This window comes from Ranitomeya variabilis, chromosome 4, assembly GCF_051348905.1.
Source record: "Ranitomeya variabilis isolate aRanVar5 chromosome 4, aRanVar5.hap1, whole genome shotgun sequence".
Lineage (NCBI taxonomy): Eukaryota > Metazoa > Chordata > Amphibia > Anura > Dendrobatidae > Ranitomeya > Ranitomeya variabilis.
Window position 1 is genome coordinate 200,097,402 of NC_135235.1, and position 20,246 is coordinate 200,117,647.

At 41.8% G+C, this 20,246-nt stretch overlaps 1 protein-coding gene across 3 annotated transcripts in view; it reads right to left on the minus strand.

Moving 5' to 3' along the window:
• Positions 1–20,246, minus strand: part of LOC143770220 (myosin-binding protein C, fast-type-like) — a 214,185-nt gene that overhangs the window by 36,856 nt on the left and 157,083 nt on the right. For all 3 annotated transcript variants that reach the window (XM_077259635.1, XM_077259634.1, XM_077259633.1), the window contains 10 exons: positions 17,747–17,879; positions 10,167–10,291; positions 9,061–9,166; positions 8,793–8,959; positions 8,549–8,714; positions 7,081–7,187; positions 6,817–6,846; positions 5,929–6,068; positions 4,367–4,526; positions 2,549–2,653 (listed from right to left, as the gene is read on the minus strand). In XM_077259635.1, coding sequence (XP_077115750.1) covers positions 2,549–2,653; positions 4,367–4,526; positions 5,929–6,068; positions 6,817–6,846; positions 7,081–7,187; positions 8,549–8,714; positions 8,793–8,959; positions 9,061–9,166; positions 10,167–10,291; positions 17,747–17,879 — 1,239 coding nt within the window. The remainder of the gene's footprint in view (positions 1–2,548; positions 2,654–4,366; positions 4,527–5,928; positions 6,069–6,816; positions 6,847–7,080; positions 7,188–8,548; positions 8,715–8,792; positions 8,960–9,060; positions 9,167–10,166; positions 10,292–17,746; positions 17,880–20,246) is intronic.

Sequence of the window (20,246 nt, forward strand, 5' to 3'; positions counted from 1 at the left end):
AAAAAACCACAGCGCCTGGCAAACTCCAAGTCCATCAAATTCAGGGCAGCGCCTGAGTCCACAAATGCCATAACAGAGTAGGACGACAAAGAGCAAATCAGAGTAACTTACAAAAGAAATTTAGGCTGTACAGTACCAATGGTGACAGACCTAGCGAACCGCTTAGAGTGCTTAGGACAATCAGAAATAGCATGAGTGGAGTCACCACAGTAAAAACACAGCCCATTCTGACATCTGTGTTCTTGCCGTTCAGCTCTGGTCAAAGTCCTATCACATTGCATAGGCTCAGGCCTCTGCTCAGAGGACACCGCCAAATGGCGCACAACCTTGCGTTCACGCAAGCGCCGATCGATCTGAATGGCCAAGGACATTGATTCATTCAGACCAGCAGGCGTGGGAAACCCCACCATAACATCCTTAAGGGCTTCAGAAAGACCTTTTCTGAAAATTGCTGCAAGGGCACACTCATTCCATTGAGTAAGCACAGACCACTTTCTAAACTTCTGGCAATATACCTCCGCTTCATCCTGACCTTGACACCAAGCTAGCAAGATTTTCTCTGCCTGATCCACAGAGTTAGGTTCGTCATAAAGCAATCCAAGCGCCAGAAAAAACGCATCTACATTAAGCAGTGCAGGATCTCCTGGCGCAAGCGAGAATGCCCAGTCTTGTGGGTCGCCACGTAACAAAGAAATAATGATTTTTACTTGCTGAATGGGGTCACCAGAGGAGCGGGGTTTCAAAGCAAGAAACAGTTTACAATTATTTTTGAAATTCAGAAATTTAGATCTATCTCCAAAAAACAAATCAGGAATTGGAATTCTAGGCTCTAACATAGGATTCTGAACTACATAATCTTGAGTGTTTTGTACTATCGCAGTGAGGTGATCAACACAAGAGGACAGACCTTGAATGTCCATATCTACACCTGAGTCCTGAACCACCCAGAGGTTAAGGGGAAAAGAAAGACAAAACACACTGCAGAGAAAAAAAAATGGTCTCAGAACTTCTCTTATCCCTCTATTGAGATGCATTAACACTTTGTGGGCCAGCTGTACTGTTATGGACCTGGTGGTTAGGTGCACCTGGAATGACCTGATGGTTAAACTAGAAGACAGGACAAGCTCTGGGAAGTGGGAACTCTGCTGACCGCAAATCCTAATCCTATAACACACACACTAGAAATAGCTGTGGAGCGTACCTAACTCTCCCTAGACGCCTCTTCACAGCCTAAGAGGTAACTACCCCTAAAGATAGAAAAATAAGCCTTACCTTGCCTCAGAGAAATTCCCCAAAGGTAAAGGCAGCCCCCCACATATATTAACTGTGAGTTAAGAGGAAAGTCACAAACACAGGGATGAAACAGGTTTCAGCAAAGGAGGCCAGACTTACTAGATAGACTGAGGATAGGAAAGGGATCTATGCGGTCAGCACAAAAAACTACAAAAAGCCACGCAGAGTGAGCAAAAAAGACCCCCGCACCGACTCAAGGTGCGGAGGTGCCACTCTGCCACCCAGAGCTTCCAGCTAGCAAGGCAATATCATGTTAGCAAGCTGGACTAGAACTTAGCAAGTACTAAGAAATATTTTCAGTACACAATGAACAACAAATGAACTAGCAGGGACTTAGCTTCTGCTGGAGTAGACAGGTCATCAGAAAGATCCGAGAGAGATCTGAACCAGTACTGATACATTGACAGCTGGCATGGAGTAACGATCTGAGTGGAGTTAAATAGAGAAGCCAGCCTAGCCACAAACGAGGGCAGCTGAGGAAGCAACCTCAGAACCAGCAGTTCCACTCACAGCCACCAGATGGAGTCCACGGACAGAACTCGCCGAAGTATCATTCATGACCACAGGAGGGAGTTCGAGAACGGAATTCACAACAGTACCCCCAATAGATTATGATGCAAGCGATAAGGATCAGGCATGAACAATCCTTTTTTTCTCCAAGAGATAAGCTGCCACCAGAGATGTCTAGCAGTGGCTCTCTAATAGAGAACACAGGAGAGCTCGGCAGAGGGAGCACTCTTATGTATGGGAAATCAGACAAGATAGATGTCGGCTGAACCACTGTCTGGCCAACATCAATCTAAAGTGTGTAGAGGGCTATAGATTCTCTAAACATCTGCTGCCATGTTGATCATGAAGAGATACCTGTAGGTCCATTAAGTAGTTTGTCAACACATATTCCGCGAATTTGGCCAGCTTGGCAGGATGACAGAAAGGGAAATCATGCCAATAAGTCTGTAAAAACTGATTAGTAAGGAGCGCAGATGTAGCATTTTAGTGCAATGGTAGATCAAAATATTTGTTATTTTCTTTCATTCCATCTACATTGATGGGAGCATTTAGTTATACCTAAAGGAAAAATGGAAATTATATTTTAGGCTTTAGTAGGTTATCTAATAATCTAATAAAACTTTGGTAACAAAGTCATAAAGAAAAAAGAAAGAGTTGAAGATTATTACAATTACAAATCACTTGAACAGACTTGGCAAAATAGAATGAAATATATTTACATTAAAGAGCAGAACAAATTTCTTACCTAAAATTTCTTGACCACCATCATACTTAGGAGGATCCCAAACAACATCGGCCCAGTCCTCCCCAACACCAACAATTGTTATATTTTCTGGAGGATCAGGAACGTCTGAAAGGGAAAAACAATGTTTTTTTCTTTTTTTTTTAAATTGTTAGTAAACAGGAACATCACCAGCTCAGTGTAGGGTGTGTTAGGTGTCGAGTTCCAGTCGCTGCACAGGGGGAATCTCAAATCATGTCTGCTGTGGTCTCCCATTCTCCTCCAGCCACAGCGGAACCTGCTCAGCAGAGATGTCGATCCCAGTGTCTGGCTCAAGCTGATACTGTGCGCTTGGTTACTGCTGACTTTCCAGGCTCAGCCCTTGTAGCCAGCACTGATCAGTGGCAAGCAGACATTCCAGGAACAATCTCCTGCTTTTCCCCTACTGAGCATGCCCATGGGTCGACCTCTCATTGGAGGTCGGGGGACATGCTCAGGTCCTGTAGCGGCTCCTATTGGATCACTAGGAAGGTCATGGAGAGCTACAGCTATAAAAGGTTCGCATGGCCGCACGGCCATGCTCTAGTATGAATCAGTTTGTGTGTGTGGATGTATGCCTGTTCTGGTGAAAGCTCCAAATCATTCCCATCCCTAGTGTTGATGAATGCTCGTGAATGTTGGAGCTGTCTAGTGCCAGTTAGTCCCATCCTGCACCAGGCACAATCTATAGTGTCTAACAGCAGCGATAGCCAGTGTGGCACCTTGCGCAACAAGTGCGCTTACCTGTCCCTAGTTAGGGCAGTTAGTGGTGTTCGCCAGAGCGGCGCTGCGAGCACCCAGTGCGCTAAATCTATTTTAAGTTAAGTTTACTCCTGACACCACTGTAGCGGTGTTGAGTGCAAGAGGTCTCGAGGGACTCTGACCCTGAGTCTTGGGGCAGAGTTCTGTGACTCCTTGCTTGCGCTCTCTGTGCGGTATTGCGGCCCTGTGACGCAAACGCCACTCCTAACAGGGTGTAATTTACGCTTTAGATGTGTCTTCTGACAAAGTGGTAAAGTGTCCTAGTGCAGGCACACCCACTGATAAGCTATTATCTGTTGGGAAATGTGCAAGTAACTGTTTAGTTTCCCTCCAGCACCACCAACGGAGAAATAGAGCTTTACACGGGGCTTATGTAAAGGAAATCTGTCAGTAGGATCAACCATCAAAAGCTGGTTATATGAGCATGCAGGTCATAGGTCACTGAATAAAATGATACCTTGTTATCTGTGATCTGATGTCTTATTCCAGAAAAATACCTGTTTTTTCTTATTATGTAAATGAGCTATTAAGATCTATGGGCCGGAGATAGATCTCCCTGAGAATCTGCCTCCAGAGCTTATTGTAAATGACAGGGAGAGTTACCAGTGTGAGACATGTAATGACTGACAGTATGCTGTACTTATCTTCATATCTCACACTTCTTTCATTTAAAGTAAGCTCTGGAGACAGATTCTCAGTGAGATCTATGTCCAGCCCATAGGTCTCAACAGCTCATTCACATATTTAAAAAAATGTGGACTTCTCTGGAATACAACATCATTTTATTTAGCTTTCTATGACCTACATGCCCATATAGACAACTTAGGAGGGTGTATGCAACTGATAGATTCCCTTTAATGCAGGATGAGACCGGTCCTCCAAAATGAGAGGTGCTCTTCGTAACCATGTACACATGAGATGAAATCCTAAACAGAAAACAACCACATAATTCCCTAATGGGGCTTATGAAAATGTATTTTCTAAACTGAAGAACCTATCTGATGTAATTGTATCACAACGTGACAGTGTGTCTTTACTTACCTACAACTTTTACATATAGTGAAGCAGCATCTTCTCCAGAAGGATTGGTCACAACAATTTTATAGTTGCCTTCATCTTCTCGTTTTGCGCCTTCTATGACAAAGCTGCTTAAATCAGGCTTTGCATCAATACGTACTCTTCCATCAATTTCAGTAAACTCCTGTGTAAAATGACAATGCGTTTAAAAACTTGTAAAAAATATATATAAAAGGTAATTAGTTTTATGTATCATCTGTACATTGTATTCTCCAATAGCATCCTCCAACAATCAAATAGGCCTCGTCACATGATGCAGGTTGTTGACTTTGACTTCAGGGTCGTGAATGTGATCCATGTGAATACCTGAAAATTATTAAATGACTGAGACTTGTGTAGTGCTTTATGTGACACATGGGTCAAGTATCTCACAACACCACAAAAATCTTTTTGGTTGGTCAAAATTATTAAGGCAAATGCAATTTTTTCAATCTAGAAACAAAACTAGATGGGTTTATGCAATACAGTAAGAAATATTTCTGCATAGAAACTTACAAAAACCTCAGGGAAATGAGCTGGACGTTTTGTGGCCACTAAGAACATACTTACCAGCACTAGTGATAAAAAGACACTTAATGTGTTCTGCATCTCTTAGTTACTATTTGTATACTTTACATCACTGGGTTCCATACAAAAGATCTTATTAGCAGACCCTACCATGAGGAAAAATGAATCCCTGCACCAGATAACCAGACTCGAAAGCCGGCCATACACATTAGATGGCTGTTGGCCATATCATCCTTTGACCAATTGTTCAGTTGACAATCATCTGAGTCGAATCTCCAATACACAGGAGTGTTGGTCGGCCAAGCGCTCCAGTCTTCTCTGAGAAAGCCACCACCTAACAAGTTGACTGACAGCTTATTCCAGTGAGAACAATGTGATCGGCACCCAAAGTCGGACATTCCTGATAGACATCTTCCTTGTCCATCATCGGTCCAACCATTAGATATTGATAGGTTCGGCCAACAATAGTCTAATGTGTATGGGTGCCATAACTTATGGCCGCCCTATAGAATTTGGAATCGGCTTCCTGACATGCTTTTTTTTTAGTAAAAGGTTCAGTATGAGTCACGTCAAATGCAAGGATTGAGCATTGCTACACGATATCTTACAGCTTATACACTCTGTAGCAAAGAGTAAGAAAGAAGTGTTTGAGTAGAGTAGTCATTGGAGAAGAAGACAAGCTTAAAAAATAACTCTGGCTCCTATCACTATAATGAAAGCATCTGAAATGAGCCCATAGAAAAAAATGTGTAGCAGCATCCCCATGGGTCACGTGAGTCTGTATCTAATCTGCTTTACCTGGGAGCCACAAAAATTAAATCACAAACTGGTGACAGGTTGTGTGATATTGATCCAGCCATGTTCCCTCCTATATCACCAAAAATGATCTCCAACTTCTAGACCTTTTCCACTAGAAGCTGATGAATCAAGGTCACATTAAAACAAGTAATGGGAACATAGGGTTTTGAATAAGTTATCTGATCCATTCTTCATGGAATTAACAATAGTAAGGATCTTACCACATCTTCCTTAAACCACGTAACAGTTGGGGCAGGTTCTCCAGTAATTGGAACATCAAAACGTAACTTGTTGCCTGCCACAACTATTATGGTGTTGAGCGGTTTTTCTCCACTGCAGTCAAGATGGATTTTGGGTGGTTCTTGAGAAAATAAAGATACAAGAGTAAATTTACTGATGTTTCATACACTAATCTTAATCCATAACTTTTTGGATTAAAATGTTCCAATTTTTTTCTAAATGTTGGATGAGAATTCCTTTACCCTACCCTTGCTAGCACTTTGGAAAAATAACACAGTACCCCATTAGAGGTCAAAGGGGTCTTGTAGTGATCTGTACTATGACAGGTCAGACATAAATAAATTTGTGTCTTTCGTTATGGTAGATGTTAATAAAGCCTAAAAGTTCATTTAGATGGTAGCCCTAAATGACCGGTGATCGATAAATATTTACTGATCGGTTTAATAACTTGTTGACCATGCTAAATGATCGAAATTGACCGGTATCTCAATTGTTCTCGGTAGCGCCTGTTCCATTTACTCAGGACAATGTGCTGCCAAGAATAATATATTTTTGTGCAGCAAAAGATCATTTTTCTCCATCATCCGGCGTTTGGCAGCCTGTTTACACTGACTTGTTCACGATAATATTTCATTGTAAGTTTACTTTATCTACAAGTTAGGAAGCTATTAGTGTTTTGAGCATTTTTTATTAAATAGTAATCTAAATAAAGCCAAATAAAAGGCTTACAGATTATTTCAGCAGAGAGAAAAATTCTACAACCAAAAGGTTGTCTTATTTTGTACATTTGTGGCATATCCATGCACAATATCATAAACGATTGAGATAGGAATAAGCTTTAAAAAACAGAATACATATTTTTGTCTTACCTTCCAGTGGAACATATTCAATTTTGACCTCTGGAAAAAAGAAAAAATACCGTATATATATTTATTTATATATTTGTTTTATGAGTCCATAAATAACTTTCTTTATGGTATTTTACTAGAACTTATGGCTTGTATCACTTCTTGAATTAACTATTTTCCATAGAAAATTGACATTTTCAGCATTCAAAAACTGAATAAAGTTATACTAAAAAATAAACAAAAAGGCTTTCAAATTGGTTACTAGTTATGGTAGTTATTCTTTACCAAGGAAGTTGAGTTTGGCGGAAAGAGACAAAGCGTATCCATCAGGAACAAAGGTGTAGTCAGCTTCATCTTCTGGTTTGACATCATCAATCACCAACTTATGGATTCTGTAAGGACATAATAATAGACAGGTATGTAAGATCAAATATCTTTCTTAAAGTGTAGAAATTAAATGGATCTTCTTAGAATATAATAGATCCCGAAACATGTGTCTGCAAATTGAGATTCTGGTTTGGCTTTTATCCTAAATCATGTGGCAAGGCTCGTTAAAGGGTTGATATTGAATAGGTGACACTAAGGTTCAAGTCCTCTTCTTCTCTGAAAGTGTGAAGATGTGATTTGCACATCTAATTATCCGGAGGAGAATTGCATGGCCTATAAGTCTCCTTAGGGTACTGTCACACAGTGGCACTTTGGTCGCTACAACGGCACGATCCGTGACGTTCCAGCGATATAGTTACGATATCGCTGTGTCTGACACGCTACTGCGATCAGGGACCCCGCTGAGAATCGTACGTCGTAGCAGATCGTTTGAAACTTTATTTCGTCGTCAAGTGTCCCGCTGTGGCGGCATGATCGCAGCGTGTAACAAAGGTGTGCACGATATTCCCAATGTCCCGTATAACTTCTACATCGCAACTACGTCATGAAATTATCGCTCCAGCGCCGTGCATTGCAAAGTGTGACCGCAGTCTACGACGCTGGAGCGATAATCAAGCGACGCTGCAACGTCACGGATCGTGCCGTCGGAGCGATCAAAGTGCCACTGTGTGACAGTACCCTAACACTATCCTGTAAGGCATGCTACTTTACACAAGGAGAAACATTACCCCTTCAGACCTAAAACACACTATACAAAAAACAATACAAGTTGAAAAAATGCCTAAGCTCAGGCCAAGGTGACTGGTCCTTCATTTGGTAAAGTCCAATGTGCTACTGCAACTCTTCTGACTTCCCCACAAACAGGAACACTTGGTTCACTTGCGCATAAATGTGTTTTCGATAGGGGAGAAAAGTAACGTCTGTTATGGCATATTTTCACATTGGAGAATAAAAGTTGAAATTCAACATCATCTATCGGTAAGTGACTCATAGACACTAGTTACAATATCATCCTGCTCTCAGATTGCACAGCCAAAACGTATTGACTTATTCCCTTTATATTTTGGAACAGAAGAACACATATACCATGCCAAGTAACATGTCTAGAGTCATTTTCCTTTATGAAGCCCTCTTGTGATTTAAAAAATAATGCCCATATGGAAATATATCACTTTCGATCTTAGAGATCATGAAGTCTAGTCTCCAATATGTTTTGTTCAAGGACAATAATTCAAAGGAGGTCAAAGAAAGGAGCGGAGTCTCCATCCATTCTTGTTAGTTGTAGAAGATGGCTGCAAGTCTTTTGGAGAAAATTGAGGATACGTGATTGAAGATAAAATCTATCTATGTGTATAGAGCTTCTTACCTGCCCTTATGACTCATCGTGATGCGTTTGCTTGGTCGGATCTCCACCCCATTTTTAAGCCACCGGCCGGTCACTTTTTCATCTGAAACTTCACATTTGAAGACAGCTTGTTCAGCTGCCTTTACAGTCAAGTCAGCGATTCCCTGCAGGACCTCTAGCTTCTTATCTGCAAGAAATATTGACATCATCGAGCTTGAGCTAATAAATCAGGACAATAATCAAGCATTCATAGACAGAAAAGTACCTTCAATTACAAGGTCTGCTTCACAAGATCCGCCATTAGTTTCCACTCCGTAACGTCCAGTGTCTTCCTTATTGGATTCATTAATGATCAAAATGTGTTTTTTGCCATCTTTTCTGAAACGATACTTTGTCATCTCATCACGAGTCAACTCTATTCCATCTTTTGTCCTTTAGAAATCACAAAGGTACTTTTAATATTCCGGAGCTTCATTTATGGCAGGACGCACAAGTTGTAAAATATGAAAAAATAACAGAATTGTGATGTTTACCAGACAACCTGAGCTCCTTCCTCTGACACCTCCACTTCTAATTCCACTTTGTCACCCACAAATGCCTGTTGGTCCTCGAGGGGTTTTTCAATAGTCACTGGAGGCTCTAATAAGAAAATAAAATACGGTAAAAACTTAAGTTTCCAAAAATATTTTGATTATGGGTTGGGCACTATGTCAATAGAAAGATGTTCACCTTATATAGTTATGTCTTAATTTTTCGTAAACCAAAGTAGACATCTCCATCTTGGTTGCATGCTCCACCGACTCAAAGTTTTCACTTTCAGATCTTTACCATGCTATATACTGTTATATACGTCTATAAGCTTTTGTCACTTTGCACTTCTGATGCTAATTTTCTGTATAGTATCACAGTTGTTTTACTGAACCTAATATTATTTTGGATTATGGGTCCCACACATTTTTTTATCCTTTCATATTTATTATTGAATTTATATATACTTGATTTTTTCCTTTTTCAATTGATTTGTGGATTTTGTGCTAATGTATGTGCATAAATCTATTATTGCTCATGTGAAGTTAAACTGATGAAGGTCACTTGGCCGAAATGTCGTCACCTTTTGGATTGCCTGCACTTTAAATAAATATATTCAAAATATTCTTTGATTTTCTACAAGGGCCACGTTTTTTTCACTACTTTATAAGGGATAGGATCCTACTTGTGCACCATATATTGAAGTGTTGTGGTACCGAAGTCATGAAAGTCTGCATGAGCCCTAATATGCTTATATGCAGGCTTGGACTGGCCCAAAAGGACCCGTAAAATCCTCTGGTTCATGAGAAACAAATGAATATGGGTCTGACCCAGGCTTGGACTGGCCCACAGGAGAACAGGAGAATCCTCCAATGGGCCACCACCCTCTTATATGAGCAGTACTTGGCCCTGTATACTTCAATCACTATGTACAGACAGAGGCGGCATCTTATTTTTTTTTTTAGCAATCTACCCATTTCATTGTTATATAAATTTGTGATTGAGGAAAATGTCACATTTGCATGTAGTTGAAAAGTGGGGCCCTGGAGTTGGTTACTGGTGGACCCTTGTCATCCTGTCCCGACACACATACGTCTCAGTCTTCATTTACCTTTCACAAAGAGCTCTGTGGAACACCTTTCATCACCAACAACACACGTGTATTCTGCATCATCAGCTAGAGTACATTTATTGATAGTCAGGATTCTTTTAAGGCCAATATTCTCAAATACATATCTGTCAATAGAAAAGATGTAGCCGTTACCTAATTGTTCCGGTAAATCAGAATTCAGTTAGATTTTCTGGAAAGTTAAGATTTTTGTGAATTAGAATTTCTGTTTGTGAAATTAGAATCATCTGCATCTCTAGTGGAGGAGCGAATTTCTTGAAATTTGTTTTGACCGGATTTGCTTGAAATGAATAACATTCGTCTGGATCAAAATTGCTGTGAAATTGCAGTGAAAAGACATTTATTATGCTTTGATGTCTCTCCAGACTGCAAAGCATGTTAAATGGAAAGCAAAAATGAGTTAAAAAATAATATAAGCATATACTCACTGGTCATCTGCCAAACTCTCAACTGTCCTGCTTCCACAATTCCTCCCCTCGCTCCATCTGGTCACTCTTCACTTATCAAATCGTCCAGCCATAAGCCTCATGTGATCACATAGTTGCGATCCAATTCACTGACCAGAGGACCGTGAAAGATTTAATGCCGGATGATTCAAGGAGTGAAGAGTGAGCAGAAGGAATGGGAAGATGATCTTGAGGGAAGCCGCGGCAACAGAGCAGGTGAGAGGCAGGCTTAAGAATAGTGAGTATAAGCCCTATGAAAAACCTAGCAACATGGATGGCCTATTTTTTTTCTGGAAATTTGTTAATCAAATCATGAAAAATTAGAAATTCATGAAATTCAAGATAAATTTGATTGATCACCAATCCATTTGCTAACTTCAAATCTGTACCAAATAGGAAGTCCTCACGGAACCTCAATTTAATTTTGTGTGGGGCCACTGATCATCTATAACGGTGATCTAGCATTAGTAAAGAAAATATACTTGCATAGCTAACACAAAAATGCCAATACCCTGCCCTGCGTATAATATACCCATAGGAAGCACTTGCTTATCTAGTTGCACTAGACTGGGGGAACCCCAATAAGAAAGACAGGTGGGGCTGTAAATATAAATCTTCAGACATAATTCATAGTTCACTTCTGAGCTGCAGATGGAATTTCATATGTGCTAGCTAGTTTATGGTTTCTTAGTAGAGTTATTTGGGACTTACTCATGACAATCTGTGATCATTTGCTTACACATGCCAACTACGTAGTCAACGGTGACTAATATGACTTTACCTAATAAGTCCATTCCAGCTCAATATATAACATCTGATAATGATCTTAAAGCAGTAGCGTAACTAGAGTCCAATGGACCCCAGGGCAAAATTTTGACCTGTCCCCCACCTGCATGCTAGACAGATGTATTGGCTCTTGTTGCATTCTGAATACTATAAACACATATTTGTTTACCCATCCTCCATATAATTATGTCCACCTTCCTGAAATAATGTCCCCCGTCCTGGAATCCATACTGTAACAATTTCCCCCATCCCAGGCCCCTTTGTTGTGAAATTGGATTTTGGGCTCCCCCGGTGGCCACTGGTGGAATTGAACTTGTGTGCATCATCCCCTCTGTTCACCTGTTCCCATCAGGATGTGGGAGTCGCTATTTAACCTTGCTCCTCTGTCACTTCCATGCCGGTCAACATTGTAATCAGAAGCCTTTCTGTGCATGTTCCTGCTACCAGACAACTTCCAGCTAAGTCTGACTTTTGTCCTTGTTTGTTTTTTGCATTTTGTTCCAGTTCACAGCTGCAGTTTCGTTTCTGTGTCTGGAAAGCTCTTGTGATCTGAAATTGCCACTCTGATGTTATGAGTTAATACTAGAGTCTTAAAGTAATTTCAGGATGGTGTATTGATAGGGTTTTCAGCTGACCATGAAAGTACCCTTTCTGTCTTCCTGCTATCTAGTAAGCGGACCTCGATTTTGCTAAACCTATTTTCATACTACGTTTGTCATTTTCATCTTAAATCACCGCCAATATATGTGGGGGCCTCTGTCTGCCTTTCGGGGAAATTTCTCTAGAGGTGAGCCAGGACTATATTTTCCTCTGCCAGGATTAGTTAGTCCTCCGGCCGGCGCTGGGCGTCTAGGGATAAAACGCAGGCTACGCTACCCGGCTACTGTTAGTTGTGCGGCAGGTTTAGTTCATGGTCAGTTTAAGTTTCCATCCTTCCAAGAGCTAGTTCCTATGTATGCTGGGCTATGTTCTCTTGCCATTGAGAACCATAACAGTTTGACCGGCCCACAAAGGGTTAAATTAATTGGCAGAGAAAGGAGAGAAAAAAGAAGTCTGCTGAAAATTTTTTTTTTTTTTTTTTCCTTCAGTTCTGAGTGTGCTTTCAATTGAATCACTTGCAAGTCTGCCTATATTGCAGCCTTCCTCTCTCTCTCTCCTTCTAATCCTGGAATGGCTCTGTGTTCACCTGTTTAAAATGGATATTCAGAGTTTAGCTGCAGGTTTGAATAATCTCACCACGAAAGTTCAAAATTTACAAGATTTTGTTGTTCATGTTCCTATATCTGAACCTAGAATTCCTTTGCCTGAATTTTTCTCGGGGAATAGATCTTGCTTTCAAAATTTCAAAAATAATTGCAAGTTGTTTTTGTCCCTGAAATCTCGCTCTGCTGGAGATCCTGCTCAGCAGGTCAGGATTGTGATTTCCTTGCTCCGGGGCGACCCTCAAGATTGGGCTTTTGCATTGGCTCCAGGGGATCCTGCGTTGCTCAATGTGGATGCGTTTTTTCTGGCCTTGGGGTTGCTTTATGAGGAACCTCATTTAGAGCTTCAGGCGGAAAAAGCCTTGATGTCCCTATCTCAGGGGCAAGATGAAGTTGAAATATACTGCCAAAAATTCCGTAAATGGTCTGTGCTTACTCAGTGGAATGAGTGCGCCCTGGCGGCGAATTTCAGAGAGGGTCTCTCTGATGCCGTTAAGGATGTTATGGTGGGGTTCCCTGTGCCTGCGGGTCTGAATGAGTCCATGACAATGGCTATCCAGATCGATAGACGTCTGCGGGAGCGCAAACCTGTGCACCATTTGGCGGTGTCTACTGAGAAGACGCCAGAGAATATGCAATGTGATAGAATTCTGTCAAGAAGCGAACGGCAGAATTTTAGACGAAAAAATGGGTTGTGCTTTTATTGTGGTGATTCAACTCATGTTATATCAGCATGCTCTAAGCGTACTAAGAAGCTTGATAAGTCAGTTTCAATTGGCACTTTTCAGTCTAAGTTTATTCTATCTGTGACCCTGATTTGTTCTTTATCATCTATTACCGCGGATGCCTATGTCGACTCTGGCGCCGCTTTGAGTCTTATGGATTGGTCCTTTGCCAAACGCTGTGGGTATGATTTAGAGCCTCTTGAAACTCCTATACCTCTGAAGGGGATTGACTCCACCCCATTGGCTAGTAATAAACCACAATACTGGACACAAGTAACTATGCGAATTAATCCGGATCATCAGGAGATTATTCGCTTTCTTGTGCTGTATAATCTACATGATGTGTTGGTGCTTGGATTGCCATGGCTGCAATCTCATAACCCAGTCCTCGACTGGAACGCTATGTCTGTGTTAAGCTGGGGATGTAAGGGGATGCATGGGGACGTACCTTTGGTTTCCATTTCGTCATCTATTCCCTCTGAGATTCCTGAATTCTTGTCTGACTATCGTGACGTTTTTGAAGAACCTAAGCTTGGTTCATTACCTCCGCACCGGGAGTGCGATTGTGCCATAGATTTGATTCCGGGTAGTAAATACCCTAAGGGTCGTTTATTTAATCTGTCTGTGCCTGAACATGCTGCTATGCGAGAATATATAAAGGAGTCCTTGGAAAAGGGACATATTCGTCCTTCGTCATCTCCCTTAGGAGCCGGTTTTTTCTTTGTGTCTAAGAAAGATGGCTCTTTGAGGCCGTGTATTGATTATCGGCTTTTGAATAAAATCACGGTTAAATATCAATATCCGTTGCCACTGCTGACTGATTTGTTTGCTCGCATAAAGGGGGCCAAGTGGTTCTCTAAGATAGATCTCCGTGGGGCGTATAATTTGGTGCGAATTAAGCAGGGGGATGAGTGGAAAACCGCATTTAATACGCCCGAGGGCCACTTTGAGTATTTGGTGATGCCTTTTGGCCTTTCAAATGCCCCTTCAGTCTTTCAGTCCTTTATGCATGACATTTTCCGTGATTATTTGGATAAATTTATGATCGTGTATCTGGATGATATTCTGATTTTTTCGGATGACTGGGACTCTCATGTCCAGCAGGTCAGGAGGGTTTTTCAGGTTTTGCGGTCTAATTCCTTGTGTGTGAAGGGTTCTAAGTGCGTTTTTGGGGTTCAAAAGATTTCCTTCTTGGGATACATTTTTTCCCCCTCTTCCATCGAGATGGATCCTGTCAAGGTTCGGGCTATTTGTGATTGGACGCAACCCTCTTCTCTTAAGAGTCTTCAGAAATTTTTGGGCTTTGCTAACTTTTATCGTCGATTTATTGCTGGTTTTTCTGATGTTGTTAAACCATTGACTGATTTGACTAAGAAGGGTGCTGATGTTGCTGATTGGTCCCCTGCTGCTGTGGAGGCCTTTCGGGAGCTTAAGCGCCGCTTTTCTTCCGCCCCTGTGTTGCGTCAGCCTGATGTTGCTCTTCCTTTTCAGGTTGAGGTCGACGCTTCTGAAATCGGAGCTGGGGCGGTTTTGTCGCAAAGAAGTTCCGACTGCTCCGTGATGAAACCTTGTGCTTTTTTTTCTCGTAAATTTTCGCCCGCCGAGCGGAATTATGATATTGGGAATCGGGAGCTTTTGGCCATGAAGTGGGCTTTTGAGGAGTGGCGTCATTGGCTTGAGGGGGCTAGACATCAGGTGGTGGTATTGACCGACCACAAAAATTTAATTTATCTTGAGTCCGCCAGACGCCTGAATCCTAGACAGGCGCGCTGGTCGTTGTTTTTCTCTCGGTTTAATTTTGTGGTGTCATACCTACCGGGTTCTAAGAATGTTAAGGCGGATGCCCTTTCTAGGAGTTTTGAGCCTGACTCCCCTGGTAATTCTGAACCTACAGGTATCCTTAAGGATGGAGTGATATTGTCTGCCGTTTCTCCAGACCTGCGGCGGGCCTTGCAGGATATTCAGGCGGATAGACCTGATCGTTGCCCACCTGGTAGACTGTTTGTTCCTGATGATTGGACCAGTAAAGTCATTTCTGAGGTTCATTCTTCTGCGTTGGCAGGTCATCCTGGAATCTTTGGTACCAGGGATTTGGTGGCAAGGTCCTTCTGGTGGCCTTCCCTGTCACGAGATGTACAAGGCTTTGTGCAGTCTTGTGACGTTTGTGCTCGGGCCAAGCCTTGTTGTTCTCGGGCTAGTGGATTGTTGTTGCCCTTGCCTATCCCGAAGAGGCCTTGGACGCACATCTCGATGGATTTTATTTCAGATCTTCCTGTTTCTCAGAAGATGTCTGTCATCTGGGTGGTGTGTGACCGTTTCTCTAAGATGGTCCATTTGGTTCCCCTGCCTAAGTTGCCTTCTTCTTCCGAGTTGGTTCCTCTGTTTTTTCAAAATGTGGTTCGTTTGCATGGTATTCCGGAGAATATAGTTTCTGACAGAGGAACCCAATTCGTGTCTAGATTTTGGCGGGCATTCTGTGCTAGGATGGGCATAGATTTGTCTTTCTCGTCTGCTTTCCATCCTCAGACTAATGGCCAGACCGAGCGGACGAATCAGACTTTGGAGACATATTTGAGGTGTTTTGTGTCTGCAGATCAGGATGATTGGGTTGCTTTTTTGCCTTTAGCGGAGTTTGCCCTCAATAATCGGGCCAGCTCTGCCACCTTGGTGTCTCCTTTTTTCTGTAATTCGGGGTTTCATCCTCGATTTTCCTCCGGTCAGGTGGAATCTTCGGATTGTCCTGGAGTGGATGCTGTGGTGGAGAGGTTGCATCAGATTTGGGGGCAGGTGGTGGACAATTTGAAGTTGTCCCAGGAGAAGACTCAGCTTTTTGCCAACCGCCGGCGTCGGGTTGGTCCTCGGCTTTGTGTCGGGGACTTGATGTGGTTGTCTTCTCGTTTTGTCCCTATGAGGGTTTCTTCTCCTAAGTTTAAGCCTCGGTTCATCGGCCCGTACAAGATATTGGAGATTCTTAACCCTGTGTCCTTCCGTTTGGACCTCCCTGCATCTTTTTCTATTCATAATGTTTTTCATCGGTCATTGTTGCGCAGGTATGAGGTACCGGTTGTGCCTTCCGTTGAGCCTCCTGCTCCGGTGTTGGTTGAGGGCGAGTTGGAGTACGTTGTGGAAAAAATCTTGGACTCCCGTGTTTCCAGACGGAAACTCCAGTATCTGGTCAAATGGAAGGGATACGGTCAGGAGGATAATTCTTGGGTGACTGCCTCTGATGTTCATGCCTCTGATCTGGTCCGTGCCTTTCATAGGGCTCATCCTGATCGCCCTGGTGGTTCTGGTGAGGGTTCGGTGCCCCCTCCTTGAGGGGGGGGTACTGTTGTGAAATTGGATTTTGGGCTCCCCCGGTGGCCACTGGTGGAATTGAACTTGTGTGCATCATCCCCTCTGTTCACCTGTTCCCATCAGGATGTGGGAGTCGCTATTTAACCTTGCTCCTCTGTCACTTCCATGCCGGTCAACATTGTAATCAGAAGCCTTTCTGTGCATGTTCCTGCTACCAGACAACTTCCAGCTAAGTCTGACTTTTGTCCTTGTTTGTTTTTTGCATTTTGTTCCAGTTCACAGCTGCAGTTTCGTTTCTGTGTCTGGAAAGCTCTTGTGATCTGAAATTGCCACTCTGATGTTATGAGTTAATACTAGAGTCTTAAAGTAATTTCAGGATGGTGTATTGATAGGGTTTTCAGCTGACCATGAAAGTACCCTTTCTGTCTTCCTGCTATCTAGTAAGCGGACCTCGATTTTGCTAAACCTATTTTCATACTACGTTTGTCATTTTCATCTTAAATCACCGCCAATATATGTGGGGGCCTCTGTCTGCCTTTCGGGGAAATTTCTCTAGAGGTGAGCCAGGACTATATTTTCCTCTGCCAGGATTAGTTAGTCCTCCGGCCGGCGCTGGGCGTCTAGGGATAAAACGCAGGCTACGCTACCCGGCTACTGTTAGTTGTGCGGCAGGTTTAGTTCATGGTCAGTTTAAGTTTCCATCCTTCCAAGAGCTAGTTCCTATGTATGCTGGGCTATGTTCTCTTGCCATTGAGAACCATAACACCCCTTACTGGTATAATGTCTCCCATGCAGGGCCCCTTTCTGGAATAATGGCCCCTATCCCGAGCCCCTTCCTGGTATAATGTACCCCATTATGGGCCACTTCCTGGAAAAATGTCCCATCCTGGCCCTTTTCTGCAATAATGTCCCCCATCCTGGACTGGATTAGGCACTCTGTGACCCGCCTCTCCCAAACGGGACTGCTGGTGGCACTCTGCAACTGTGATCATTACACCCCTGTCATGAAGTGGTGACGAATCATGGCGAGTTTGTTGTCAACTAGGCACAAAACCTTAAGGTATTGGAAGACTATGTAAAGAAAAACTGTCCAGATTTTCACTTACTTGGCACTGGGTTTTATCACTTGCCCATTTTTCATCCATTTTACTGGAAGATCAGGGTTGGAGACCTCTACATGTATTTTAATCTTCTGATGTCTGTCTACAGTATAACAGTTATCAAGCTTCCTGGTAAAAGCTGCAGAATAAAACAAGAAATTTAGTTAATCATTATATTATTACAAATAATTTCTAATATTAAACATGTTTAGGGAAAAGAACGATTTGCCATTATTTGAAATTCGGTCAGTGGCTGACATCCGAGACCCTAATTGAGAGTGAAGGGGGCATAGTGCTGGTTTAGAGATGCATCAATTTTCACTGTTATCTCTGCACAGTAGCACTATAGCCCCCACTCAAAAGCTAGTTAGGGATCGCAGCTGTGCCGAGAAACTTCGACAGGATTCAGCAATAGAAATGAGCAGATCAGGTAAAATTTGCTTGGATTTTCCAAGGAAATTAAATTTGCAGAGAAAATATTCTCAGTAAATATAATGTTCCTTATTATAGTCTGGCATCTCTCCAGAACCCAGAGCATAATAAACATAATATGTAAAAAAAAATTAAAAATCCTTATACTCACTGCTCACCTTTCTGCCCCTTCGCTAATTACTGTCACCCATCCAGTCCTCACCGCATCTTCAGATCCTCCTTGCCACTCATACTGGATTTCCTGAGCACCTCCAGCTGTGACAGACATCTGGATTTTATGTGCCAGAGATGGTTCTGCGCAAGTGCGAGAGAGGTTGTGACATCATGACTAGAGGTGAGTGAATATGTTCAGAATTGGTTGCCGAATCTGAATTTGCCATATTCGTGCCATATTGGTACCCTATTTGTGCCAAATTTATGTTTGATGATCGGTTCTGAACATATCTGTTCATTTCTACTCCCATTGACCCCACTGACGTTCGGCTTTGTTCGGCGAATACTGAAAAAACAATATTCGTTACCAATCATAATTGGGACCGAATTTTGAAAAATTTGCTCAACTCTAGTCGTGACATTCATTCATTTCTACCCCCATTGACTCCAATGACGTTCAGCTGTGTTTGGCAAATATTGTAAAAACAATATTCACCGCCAATCATAATTGGGACCAAGTTTTTAAAAATTTGCTCAACTCTAGTCATGACTTCATGATGTACACCAACCTACTTATGCACATGTGCAGAACCCTCTCTGGCACAAGTTCCGGCACACATTCAGATGGCCGAAGATTCCAGCATAAGTGGCGGGGGATCAGAAGATGCAGTGATGAAACGAGGACCGAATAGGTGGCGGCAAGTAATGATAGATGAGCAATGAGGAGAGTATAACAAATTTTCACTTTTTAACCTTTTGATAGCTCATTACCGTTCAGAATCTGTGAGGAAGCGAATTACAAAAACATAAACATTTTCGAGAATGCAAATTTTTGTAAAATTTGAACAGAATTCAATTGCACTCAAATTTATTGACTAAGCACTATTCCAGCACGTTAGTCGCATCACCATTAATTGGGAGAGTGACAAAGATCATAAAGTTATGGCATATCCTAGAAATAAAAATAATGAAAGTAGTGTTTGGGAAATTTGGGAACATGAAATTGTTGCCCAAAAAGCTTGTCTTCTTTTTTTTTTTTTTTTTTTAAAAACCCTATTTTTATTATTGTAGAAAAAAACAAAGTTCCAGATAAAATTACAATGGCAATTAATATGATAATTCAGCATAGTAAGATTAAGGTCGGGGTCACACGGGCTGATTCTACTAATGACACTCGGATCAAGTTCTGTCAGAGTTTGATCCGAGTGTCATTTTAATGTGATCCGATTCTCTTCCATGAAAGAATCGCTGCACAAGTATGGAGAAGATGGAGAACTTAATTTGTCCATCTTCTCCATTGTCTGAGTTCCCGAACAAAAATTGCAGATCTACATTGTCTCATAGTATGACATTGGGTAAATGCTATCCAACAAACCACTCGGACGTGTTATACGCTAGTGTAAATGAGCCCTAATGAAAATGTCCAGCTTATTCATATAATGACACGTAGACCAATGTTTTTTTTGGGCTATGCAGATGAGTTTTTTCAAATGAATCAAATGTCCAGGTGGAAAAAAATTGCAGTACGCAAAAAAAAAAAAATGGGATCCCACATGGATCATAAGTATCTCATTAATTGTTTTCTGGATGAAAATTAGATAATTGTTTTTTACACGTTTCCGTAAACGCATCCTAAAAGCTAAGCTGTTACATTCAATCTTATACGAAATGTTATGATAAATAATATCTGAGAAGTTTTTATTCAGTTTAGAATTATTTTAGCTCTAGGTATAATTTACCGATTTTAGTTCAAAACACCTAAAAAATCAAATCAGAGTCTAAAAGAAACAAACTGAATGAGACCCAAAACACTAACCCCTTCGTGTGTTTCTAGTATTGGAGGGATTAAAAATATCTCTCAGCAAATTGAAGACTCACCAGAAATGTTTCTAATTTTTGCTTGAGATCATCACCTCAGGAC